This window comes from Syngnathus scovelli, chromosome 13 (assembly GCF_024217435.2).
Source record: "Syngnathus scovelli strain Florida chromosome 13, RoL_Ssco_1.2, whole genome shotgun sequence".
NCBI classification, from domain to species: domain Eukaryota; kingdom Metazoa; phylum Chordata; class Actinopteri; order Syngnathiformes; family Syngnathidae; genus Syngnathus; species Syngnathus scovelli.
The window spans coordinates 4049613-4062190 of record NC_090859.1 but is presented as its reverse complement, the minus strand read 5'-3'; the positions used below and the strand labels follow the sequence as shown (position 1 = coordinate 4062190).

The 12578-nt window shown below is 41.7% G+C and overlaps 2 protein-coding genes across 3 annotated transcripts in view; both read left to right on the top strand.

Moving 5' to 3' along the window:
* Nucleotides 1-12578, top strand: part of dpm2 (dolichyl-phosphate mannosyltransferase subunit 2, regulatory) — a 258461-nt gene that overhangs the window by 229921 nt on the left and 15962 nt on the right. The gene's annotated exons all lie outside the window — the stretch shown is intronic.
* The window catches only part of eeig1b (estrogen-induced osteoclastogenesis regulator 1b), a 24909-nt gene that overhangs the window by 10992 nt on the left and 1339 nt on the right, over nt 1-12578 (top strand). For both annotated transcript variants that reach the window (XM_049738563.1, XM_049738564.2), the window contains exons 3-12: nt 2103-2223; nt 2740-2769; nt 4139-4255; nt 4330-4376; nt 4450-4610; nt 5571-5669; nt 8686-8890; nt 10485-10606; nt 10791-10860; nt 10954-12578. The exon at nt 10954-12578 is cut by the window's right edge and continues 1339 nt beyond it. In XM_049738563.1, the coding sequence (XP_049594520.1) occupies nt 2103-2223; nt 2740-2769; nt 4139-4255; nt 4330-4376; nt 4450-4610; nt 5571-5669; nt 8686-8890; nt 10485-10606; nt 10791-10860; nt 10954-10999 (1018 nt within the window). In that variant the 3' untranslated portion in view covers nt 11000-12578. The remainder of the gene's footprint in view (nt 1-2102; nt 2224-2739; nt 2770-4138; nt 4256-4329; nt 4377-4449; nt 4611-5570; nt 5670-8685; nt 8891-10484; nt 10607-10790; nt 10861-10953) is intronic.

Below are 12578 nucleotides of genomic sequence, written 5' to 3'. Positions count from 1 at the left end.
GTGTGTGTTTTGTGACATTTGCTCACCAATGACCTCTTTCTTTCTAGTAACATTGCTTCAATTTGGGCATTGGGGTGGATTCTTCCTCTGGCTCTCATTTATTAGTTTAGTTTTAAAAATCTGTTTGTAGGCTGAGGAGGATGGGCTACATTCCCATGAGGCCACATTTTGCTCTGCTAACTCCCAAATTCCTAAAATAAGTTCTGCTTGTTATTTTGCCATTCATTTCCATTTGCACTGCTGTGACTATGAGAGTGGGTAATACTCATCGGTGGAATCAAATCCAATAAAAGGTCTTTAATTATCTCATTATATGCACAGCAGTGACATGCGGTGAGGTTCATGACTAGGGAGGCACTGACGTGCCCCCCAGGTAACATTTGTCTGAAACCTAACCGTGTCACAAAAAAGGTTGGGGAACACTGCTCTAGAGTGGCTTATTCATTATTTAATTTGAACTATTTTAATTAAAATCTCACATCCGCAGTCTTCACACATAAAAACACTCAATAAAGCACATGGAATCAAAAACTTGTTTTCGATCGTGCGTATAACTCCGTTTGATCCGGGATCACTAGCCTTCCCTGCCATAAGGCTGGAGAACCTTTTTTTCGTTGCCTCCGTAAGGTCTCTTTTCTAAGCCGTTTAGTTCATCTAAAGAAACACGACATTACAGACAGATGACAAAAAACACTAGATATTATATATGTACATCAGCTTAACTACGGAAATTAGTTAATATAGCCACAGTGTTTGAACACTTAAACAGCGACATAGAGACAGACAGCAGTTCAGTCTAACTCAGGGGTGGGCAAACTTTTTGACTTGCAGGCCGAATTGGGTTCTAAATTTTGACCGGGGGGCCGAACCAGGAGCAGATGGATGTAGTGTTTGTGTGAAGTAATATAAATGACATGTAAAGGTCATTGCATAAAAGGTTTTTACTTTTAGTAGATACTAAAGCATGGATATTAAAAAAAGCTTTTTGAAAACAAATGCATTTATTAACAGCATCAAAAGAAATTTCACCCCAAAAATACTATCAGTGATTCTTATTAAATACGACACTGTTATGATGAATAACATTTTCCATCACTTTAGCGATTCTTATTAAATACGACACTGTTATGATGAATAACATTTTCCATCACTTCAGTGCCTGCAGGTCAGATTTATGAAATATGTTTATCTAATGAGGCGAAATCACATCCAACGGCAAACATTCTGACCAAATACATTATCTTGAAGAATCAGTGAAAGAATACATCTAAATAAAGTAATAAAGAAATCAATAGTATTGTTGGTTTCGCTTTTTTGCCAGTGCATCATAGTTTAAAAATTCAGCGATTTTGGTTCAAAATGATACAAAACTACTAAAATTAAAAGGAAAATGACTTTATATTAAAAACAATTGAATTTGCTTTTTCCCCTTTTCATGATGGCAGGTGAGGCGTGGCCTCCCTTGCCTCCTCTGACCACACGTCCCTGATACATTTCATTGTTACTACTGTCTACTGTTGTGCCGTTCGTCTGATTGCGGTTTGTTTCGTGTGTGCGCCTTTTGATTGATAGCTTCGGCGCGCTCTTTTAAGTTTTCCTTGCATCGTACGAGTAGCCGTTACACAGCGCCACGGCAACTAACGGTCGCCAGCAAATGTATTTTGTTGTCTCGATGACTCATGTTTGGTGTGTTGCTGAGAGTATTTTATTTATGGTCATTTAGTATAGTGGAACCGTTACGTCCAGTCAGTTATGTAATGTGTGCCGTCGTGTTGTGACGTGAGAGGTTGAGCGTTGACTTACCTGCTGTATTTGTGTCTGTTGCAGAACACCCCCCCCCCCACACACACACACACACACGCACACACACACACCCCACACACCCTTCATATAATAATCACACACAAAAGAATCACATTCACACGCCCAAAGACTCACCATGTACATTACACACACCTGCTCTCTGATGCACAGAATATAGTAAATATTACATTTTGCAATTCACATCTGCAGTGCCCATTCGAAAAGAATTTTAGACCTGTGTCATTCTGTTCATTCGTGTTGTGCTTTGTCACGCATTTCATGTGTGTGTCTGTCCACAGGGAGGAGGTGCAACAGAATTGTGTCCGATGGGGGAAGAAATTCTCCTTTGTGTGTAAAATGAGCGCTAATCCAGTCACAGGCATATTGGAACCCTGCATCTGTAGGGTTTCTGTACGCAAGGTAAATTACATTTTCATCATCTTACATCTTTTAAAATCTAAACTATATATCCAGATATTAAGTGAAGAGTGAGCGGGTCACAATTATAGGGTGAAACTTTAGGTAACAGTGAAGGTTTTGAGGTTTGATTTCTTTTTCACTGTCCAGTGGCACTTCTCTCATGGTCCCTGTTTTAATCTGGCATTTAACTTTTCAAGGCTTTTTCATTTCAAGGATAATTTCTGTCCTTCTAATCGTTTGTTTGGACTTTACTTGATGTCTGCCAGGTACATACCGTCTGTGTAACTTGCTGGTTTTTAAGGCCTGGTGTACACAAAGGATTTGACAAATAGCACAGTATTACCACATCATCGTCAATATCATTGCTATCACAATTAAAATTCACTGAGAAATTATGACATCCATAAGATTAAGTTAAATCACATTGACAACAAGTCTCAAAATAATGTGGTTGGCCATTGTGTGTATTTAATGGACCCTTGTTATATTTTGATCATTTTATATTTATCTTTGCAGGAGCTTAAAGGAGGAAAGGCCTTTTCAAAGGTAAAGACTCCTGATCTACAAAACTGTATTTTCCGGACTATAAGTTATAAGTCGTGTATAATAAAGAAGAAAAAGACATACCGGTATAAGCCACATTTTTGGGGGAAATTTATTTGATAAAATCCAACACCTAACAGACATGTCACCTTGAAAGGCAATATAAAATAAAAATAGAATAGGCATCAACAGGCTGAACGGTACGGTATGCTAACGTTGCATAAACACATAAGGAACTGAAAACGTGCCTGAAGTAACATATTGAGTTATTAAAAAAACTGTAGTATAAATAACTTGCTAAGAAGTTTATCGAACCGTCCGCATCACTCCAAATCATTAAATCCAAAAAAATCTTTATCCTCAGTGTCACTTATAAACAACTCTGCTAACCCCTGAAGTACAAGATGCAGCGCTCCCTCATCTATGTGGCTTACGTCAGACTCATCGTCAGTTGAAGTTCCAATTATTCCACAGGCCTAGAGAGCCCTCATGCGGTTTAGTGTGAAAATAAAATGTGAAATGATATAATGTGTTAATAATTTCACACATAAGTCGCTCCTGAGTATAAGTCACACCCCAAACTATGAAAGAAACTGTGACTTATAGTCCAGAAAATAGTCATATAAAACAGTAGCACATAAGTCTTAGCTAACATATTGAAATGTTTTATGGTTCCTTCATAAAACATACTCTTACAATGTTCCCAGTGGTAAAAGGTAGGGTTAAGGCATTATGACACAGCTAAAAGGTAATAAGTGTGATGTTTTGACTGTGTGCTAACAACTGAACCTGAGCAGGTCCAGTCTAGCAGTATACTGTTGAGACAGTCAATTGTATGCTGAGTTACACAATGCTCAAGAATTTAATATAATATAATGATTTTACCTCAATGATGATTCCCTACTAATTAGAACTAACAATCTCATGCGAGTTTATTGAGTAACCTCAGCAAATACTCTGATCTACAAAAGCATGTAACTGTTGGAACAGACCATAATAGAATAGAAAAGACAAAATAATTGGCAATTCACATAAATCACAATATATTCTTTCCAAATTTTTTCGGATAGGATGACTATTTTTTATTTTTGGTGTAGACTTAAAACTTGTAATATTGGGTTTTACCTCAAAATATAATGAATGAGACTCATTTAAACACAGTTATGTGAAGACATTATATACATGGACAGAATTACACTCCAAAAAGGAACAAACACGGAACTAACCCTAACCTTCTATATGAAATAAGAACAAAATAAGATTCAACAAGATTCCATTCATAAGGCCTAAATTTTGTGGTATGTGCTCATGATTCCACCATAAATGTTCAGTTGTTTACTTTCCTCTAATCTGCTTGTGTTACTATGTCCAGCTTGGTTTTGCTGATCTGAACATTGCAGAATTTGCGGGCTCTGGTTCCACAGTTCGCTGCTGCATCCTGGAGGGCTATGACACAAAAAATACCCGCCAGGACAACTCAATTCTCAAGGTAAGGTAGACACTTATTCTAGTCAGCTCAGCAAATTCACTGAATCATTCAAGTCTTTTCCATCTTTTCATTAGGTAATGATTGGGATGGCGCTCTTGTCTGGAGATCCATGCTTTAAAATGTACGTCTTTATTTCTGTCACAGAGCAATTCCCCTCCGGTTCCTTAAAACTAATGTGTGTTTTTTATTAACAGGCCTCCCAGCACAGCAAAATCTGTCTTGGTGAGAGATGAGGATCTCACCCTGCAGCTGGACTGTAAGGGTGATAGCACTGATGTCAAAATACAACCACTCAGCACAATTTTGGAGGGACCTTGTGCTTTTAAACCTAGACAGACATCAGTTCGGAGCTTAGGTAACTGCTTTGTACACATAAACATTCAGTTCTAATTTTAGCATGATGTAGAATCTCATGAGCTTTTCCATAGGATGATTGTTGTCTTAATCAACCTCTGCCAGGACTTGGTCTCACAGAATTTGCTGACATATACTCATAATGTAAAGTTTCTTGATTCAGTCACACACATTTGTCTAAATCCAATTACCGTACTTTCCGGACTATAAGTCGCTCCAGAGTAGAAGTCGCACCAGCCATAAAATGCATAATAAAGAAGAAAAATACTGATATAAGTCCCACTGGAGTATAAGTCACATTTTTGGCAGATATTTATTTGACAAAATTCAACACCAAGAATAGACATGAATAGACAACAACAGGCTGAACGATAAGGTATGCTAACGTTACATAAACACATAAACAAGGAACAGAGACGTAACATATTAAGAGTTATTCAAATAACTTTATCGAACCATCCATATCACTCCAAATCATTAAATCCAACGAAATCTTCATCCTCTGTGTCATTTATAAAAAAACTCCGCTAACCCCAGAAGTAGAAGACGCGGCGCTTCCTCTTCTACGTGGCTTACGTCAGACTCAGTCAATTACAGTTCCAATTGTTCCACAGGCCTAGAGCGCCCTCATGCGGTTTAGTGTGAAAATAACATGTGAAATGATATAATGAGTTAATAATTCCACACATAAGTCGCTCCTGAGTATAGGTCGCACCCCCGGCCAAACTATGGAAAAAAAACTGCGACTTTTAGTCCGGAATACATGTTATATGCTAGTTTTAATGCCACATTTGTTGTGCAAAGAAACTCAGATCTTCAGGGTTTAGTTTTTCTATTTCTTTGTATTCACTATAAACCTGATATGTCTAGCACTAGTATGGAGGGATGTTAATCTTAATATATTTTTGCAAGACTTTGTCTGACTACCCTCCCCTAACCCCACTATATGTTTGGGCTGCAGGACAACCTGATGAGGGCAATGTCTCCAACCCAGATGAGGTCTTTCACACTGGTCATTTCCGCAACTCCAGCTTTGCCAGCCAGCACAGCAAGATATCAGGTCAGACAACTTCCTTATTCTTGGACCAATGTCAGGAATTTTACTTTCTTTTGTAAAGATCTGTGATGCTCTGTTAAGCATTATTTTACCCAGTTATTTATGGCAACGTTTCTTGTGGCCTTCTCTGCACTGGGTAAGTGGTCTTGAGCATGTGAACTTACGAAGTGTTAAGGGGATGAGTTCTGTAGCCTTCCAAGTCTGCTGTTGACTTTTGAAGGTAATGACTGGTTCAAAGGGACACCGTCTACTCTAAGTACCACCAACTCAATAGCTGCAATATAACATTTTACATTATTGGGTTTATTTTTTTTCTTCAGTAAAAATAAACAAAAAAATATTTATGAATGTGGTGGAACAGATAAATGATCAATATGATCAAAATGATAAATCAACACATTTTATGGTGAAAATGGCAAACAATTAAAATGAGAAGTTCAATCATGGAACAAATTAAACATGGTAAACAACATTTAATATGTAAATTAAGGTAAATCAAACGCTGTACCACTGTTCTTGTATTAAAATGAACTGCGCTGTTAATTGTTTTATGATGGAAATATTTTGGACTCTGGAATCATTACAGAAGAATATACTGTTAATACAAATTGATTTCAATGAGAAATTGTGTGTTGAATGTGCAATGAACATCACAGAGCAGATTGTTGTTAAACTCTGAGGTACCATTATACATATTTCCACTGAGGTACCTGAAATATAAGAGAAAAGTCTTATGATCTCATCTACCCTTGAAACCAGTTTGTAATATTAATGTTACAATAAAAGGGCGGCACGATGGGGCACTGGTAAGCATGTCCGCCTCACAGTTCAGAGGGTGCAGGTTCAATTCCACCTCTGACTCTCCATGTGTGGAGTTTGCATGTTCTCCCCGTGCCCGTGTGGGTTTTTTGTTCTCCCCGTGTCTGAGTGGGTTTTCCCTGGAAGTCTGGTTTCCTCCCATTTCCCAAAAACATGCATAGTAGGCCGATTGAGCACTCCAAATTGGCCATAGGTGTGAGTGTGAATGCGGATGGCTGCGATCGGCTGGCAACCAGTTCAGGGTGTCCCCCGCCTACTGCCCGATGACTGCTGCTCCAGCACGCCCCAGAAAATGTTACAACTCTGTATTACTGTTTATATTACATTGCTTAGTTAAACCTAACTTTTTATCAGAAATAACCAGTTACCGTATTTGCCGGTGTGCAGGTCGACTCGGTGTATAAGTCGACCCCCTAAAATTCGACGGAAATTTACGATTTTATGATATATCCTTTGTATAAGTCGAGCTCAATTGTTGCATTATATTAAACTTCAAAATTCAATATGCGAAATTTATTGACGAAATGTGTTCAAATTCCGGGAGGCCGTGCGCATGCGGCTGTTTATAAGCACCGCGGAGGAGATCGCGGCCGGCGAGCTCGCGCACGCCGCCCGGCACCAACGGGAGGCCGGAAATAGCTCCAAGCCGAGCGGATCGGCACTTTATAAGCACCGCGCAGGAGATCGCGGCGCCTCATTGGACTTCCAGCGGCCGGCGAGCTCACGCACCCGCCCGGCACATCCGTGAGGCCGTGCGCACGAGCCAAGTGGCCGAAAATAGCCCCCGCCGAGCGGATCGGCTGTTTATAAGCACCACGGAGGAGATCGCGGCCGGCGAGCTCGCGCACGCCGCCCGGCACCAACGGGAGGCCGGAAATAGCTCCAAGCCGAGCGGATCGGCACTTTATAAGCACCGCGCAGGAGATCGCGGCGCCTCATTGGACTTCCAGCGGCCGGCGAGCTCACGCACCCGCCCGGCACATCCGTGAGGCCGTGCGCACGAGCCAAGTGGCCGAAAATAGCCCCCGCCGAGCGGATCGGCTGTTTATAAGCACCGCGGAGGAGATCGCGGCGCCTCATTGGACTTCCAGCAGCCGGCGAGCTCACGCACCCGCCCGGCACATCCGTGAGGCCGTGCGCACGAGCCAAGTGGCCGAAAATAGCCCCCGCCGAGCGGATCGGCTGTTTATAAGCACCGCGGAGGAGATCGCGGCCGGCGAGCTCGCGCACGCCGCCCGGCACCAACGGGAGGCCGGAAATAGCTCCAAGCCGAGCGGATCGGCACTTTATAAGCACCGCGCAGGAGATCGCGGCGCCTCATTGGACTTCCAGCGGCCGGCGAGCTCACGCACCCGCCCGGCACATCCGTGAGGCCGTGCGCACGAGCCAAGTGGCCGAAAATAGCCCCCGCCGAGCGGATCGGCTGTTTATAAGCACCGCGGAGGAGATCGCGGTGCCTCATTGGACTTCCAGCAGCCGGCGAGCTCACGCACCCGCCCGGCACATCCGTGAGGCCGTGCGCACGAGCCAAGTGGCCGAAAATAGCCCCCGCCGAGCGGATCGGCTGTTTATAAGCACCGCGGAGGAGATCGCGGCCGGCGAGCTCGCGCACGCCGCCCGGCACCAACGGGAGGCCGGAAATAGCTCCAAGCCGAGCGGATCGGAACTTTATAAGCACCGCGCAGGAGATCGCGGCGCCTCATTGGACTTCCAGCGGCCGGCGAGCTCACGCACCCGCCCGGCACATCCGTGAGGCCGTGCGCACGAGCCAAGTGGCCGAAAATAGCCCCCGCCGAGCGGATCGGCTGTTTATAAGCACCGCGGAGGAGATCGCGGCCGGCGAGCTTGCGCACGCCGCCCGGCACCAACGGGAGGCCGGAAATAGCTCCAAGCCGAGCGGATCGGCACTTTATAAGCACCGCGCAGGAGATCGCGGCGCCTCATTGGACTTCCAGCGGGCCGCGCACTCGCGCACGCCGCCCGGTTCAAATTTTCTAAGTGCAACGCACAATGAGATGCATGAGAAACGGCCTTGGTTACCATCACATTTGAAGCGATGAATACGAAGTTAAATTTTATGACTCGGTGTATAAGTCGAGGTCGATTTTGTTCGGTCGATTTTGGATCGAAAAAGGTCGACCAATACACCGGCAAATACGGTAAGTGGTTGTTAAAGGTCAAAGCTTGTCTCCTACTCTAGGTTACAGCACAGGTCACTCTCGCTCCTCCAGCCTGACTGATCTCAGTCACCATCGAAACACCTCTTCCAGCAGCAATGCTTCATGTGGGTTTGCACTGCCATATCCCTCCACCCCAACACAACTGCATCAGCAAGGAACTCCCACCAAACCAGAAAGGCCTCCACTACCCTCCGTAGCTGCCATCATGTCTAATAGATCATCCAGGTGATAACACATGCTCTGCTTTTTGCAAACAAACCCAGATCCTGTAGAATATCAACCACATTTCTCTCCCACTGGGACCGAGGGTTAGACTCCCCAAGATTGTGTAAATTCACATTTTTGACATTCCTCAAGAATTTTTTGAGTCTGGGGAAAGTATACATTTTCAGTGTGTTTAACATTGACGTTATATGAGCTTGTTGCTTGTAAAGGTTCTCAGTTCCATAATATAGTTTTATCAAGCCACAGTCACATTGACCCGTCATTCAATTTCAGTATTGCAAGAGACAATAAAGCTGACTTTGACTTTTTGACTTTGACATCTGTGGCTTCTCAGAAAGTATGTCAGTCTTTCTTCAAGGCTTTCTGTCTGACTGTCACGTGCGGAATGGAGCAGGGCAATCAAATGCAGCTTGGACCAAGGTTTATTGAAGGGAAAAGGGTGGTGAAGGACATGATGATGGGAACAAACAGGCAGAAGAACATGGTAATGTACGGGCAGCAGAAACGGACGGGAACCAGACGTGGGAAGACGCAGACGGAGTAAACGGGAAATGAGAGAAACAGGGTAAACAGGATGATCCGACAGGAAGTGACACGCGGACAGGGCTTAAGTACAAGATGGGCAACGAGGGGCAGGTAGCGGTGATTACAATGATTACGGCGGGGATACAGGCGGGGAGGGGCGAGAGCACAGACGCGGGACAGAGATGCAAATGGACACCATGACAACAAAACACGCAATGTGACACACGAGGCTAGCAAGGAGAAGGCATGGATAAGCTCCACTCCGCTTGGCGATCGGCGCCACTGAGGAGCGGAGACGTGATACTGACTAAACATTCTTGAATCAGTGGCCATCAGTAAGAACTAGTAGACTGATGGGCTTCAACAACAAAAAAGTTTTGACAAGATAAGAAACTGGATGAAAAACCACATCTAACAACTTTCACAAGCTCGATGCTATGTAAAAATCTTGTTTCATGTGATTAATTGCATTTAAATTTCAAGAAAATGTATAATGCAGCCAGGCCTAGCTTTACAATGGTATTTTACTTTCAATTTTTAATTTTCAAAGAAACATTTTACATACTTTTTAAAAACCACATGCAAATCACATTAATGCAATTGAATATTAACAGTATAAAATCCAACATATGTTAATCATCTTGAGCGCAACTGACAAGCATGCGGCATCTAAGCATTCAGTGGCTAGCTAGCTTTCGGTTAGCCAAAGAACCCAATGAAGCAGTCTACATCTTCACTCGATGTAATTCGTGTCAAACATCACAAATATGTAAATACATGTAAGCCAGTCATAAATATTGCAAATACAATTCACAAATTCTTCTTGTCACTATCGTCTCGAGTCGGGGAAAAAACAAAAACTGAACAAAAACAGGATGTCCACTGAAGTTACCCTGCATGATATGTGATGACATTCAAAATGATGATAATTTGAATTTCTGAGTGTTTTTTTAAGCCATCCAAAATTTCAGGACATTACCACTGTATAATGAGCTTTGACTCATACATCAACTGTCTATGCCAATTCAAAGTGTTAAGATATAAAACTTCTATTTGTTGTGTTGCACAGAAGGAAGAATGACATGATGGAGAAGCAGCATAGCTGTGTGGATGATACCCGCATTGATGCTGATGACATAGTGGAAAAGATTGTTCGTAGTCAGAATTTTTCAGACAAAAGCAACAATGAAGGTTTGGGCTCTTGCTCTTTCTGGGATTGAAATTTACTCTAATAGGACCTTGAATGAATACCTTTAGTGTTGTTTTTGTGTTACTTCCTGAGATAATGTGTAATCTTTGCAATTTTGGTTGCAGTGCTTATAAATTCATTGCTGTAAAATGCAATCATGAGTAAAAATAACACGCTCCCTTCCAGACAGCAACTTGCAATTGTTTGTCAGCAAAGACGGGACAACAACACTCAGTGGGGCACAACTCTCCAACAGGTACACTGTTGTCTGTTTTTCCCTCATATCTCACCAAAAATGACCCACTATTTAATAAAAAATGTACAATATTTTCTTCATGTGTGCCTTCAGAGTAACACCTGGTGTCTTTGAAGCTGTGGTAATTGCGACGCATTGAAGGATGCAACATCACGTCTGCAGCATGATGAATCAGGATTCTCAAGCATCAGATTATATGTGACTGTGTACAAGTACTGTATGTGCAAATCTGTAGTGGTACGTGCCGCTGCCATTCTTGGCGAAGGTGCAGGTTGGTTCGATTCCATGTCCCAAGCCTGAATTTAAAAAAAAAAAAAAAAAAACAACAACAGCTACGTATGATATACAACAGCATAGTGATGTCTTGGTTAGCACGTCCCCAATAAGGACAAGCAGTGTAAATATAATTACATAAAGAAAGGTTATTAAGTACAAGAGCCTGATGAGCCTTGTTGAATGTCAAAGAGTTACAGTATCCTTGATTGTGAAACATTTATAGCAATTTAATTTTTCTTTTGAATAGACTATTTATTTAACACTATGCAAATTTAACTCAAATCAAATATAACAAGCTTTCAAGGCTGTACAATAGTTAAACACATTTTATTTAAGCTAATTTAGGGTAAATCAGTTATAATTTCTTCATTAATTTGTTTTAAATGACATCGAAATCAACAAATTACTTGAACTTTTCACTTAGTAGAACACTGACAAAATGATGACTTATGCTTTTTCAGACTTCTAGGAGTTTATACACACCTACGATTTATATGTCCAATAATTTGCGATACATAATTTTAACACTGAGCCTATTTAAAAAACAGATCAAATGAATCCTATATAAGGAACTAAAAGCAGATAGCAAATCAGGCAAGATTAGGTAGTATGTTGTAGGTAGTAATGTCCATACAACTGGCCTCAAAGCTCCTGTTCGGTTCTATATTGTTACGTCATCCGTGCTCCAATTTTGCACACATCTAAGAGAATTGTTAGAACCTCTTAAAGGCAATGCACATTACAGGATAAATGGCAAACGTGTTCTTTTCTTTTATTCAAATGTCTTTTTTTCAAAGGATCATATGGCGGGCCATACTATGTATCTCTGTACTATATCTAAATGCTCTCTTAACGTTATATTTTCATTATTTTTAAATGAAACCAGCAAATTACTAAATGGTTCACAGGTCACAATTTTGTTTAATGTTCAAATGTGTGTTCACGTACAAAACGACTTGTGATCTCAACATTGACAATGCATTTCTAGTCAATGTAATGTAAATTGTAGCTTGACAAGGCCATCTAGAGTAAAGACGAGACAAACTGCTCCTCTATCATTTCAACGTTAGTCACTTTAATATAATATACATGATAAACACTAATAGAACTCACTTGCATTCTGCGAGGTGTCCACTATTTTTGGTTGAGGTTGTCTTGCACTGAACTAGGGAAAATGAGAGGTGTCGAGGCTCATCAGAACAATAAGACGGCAATGAATTTGTGCCCCATTTCAGTGCAATTTATACATAAAACCACTCCTATTTTCGATGGCTTGCGCATAGTATTTGTGTACACATTTTAATTTTTTTCTCATGACTACAGTAATTTCACAACAAACTCAACTTGAATTTACATTGCACTTTCATCTCTTGACAGTTTGAGTCTGAGTGACGCGATATGTTGGGGGATGCTACTCATTGATTATGTAACAAGGAAATCCA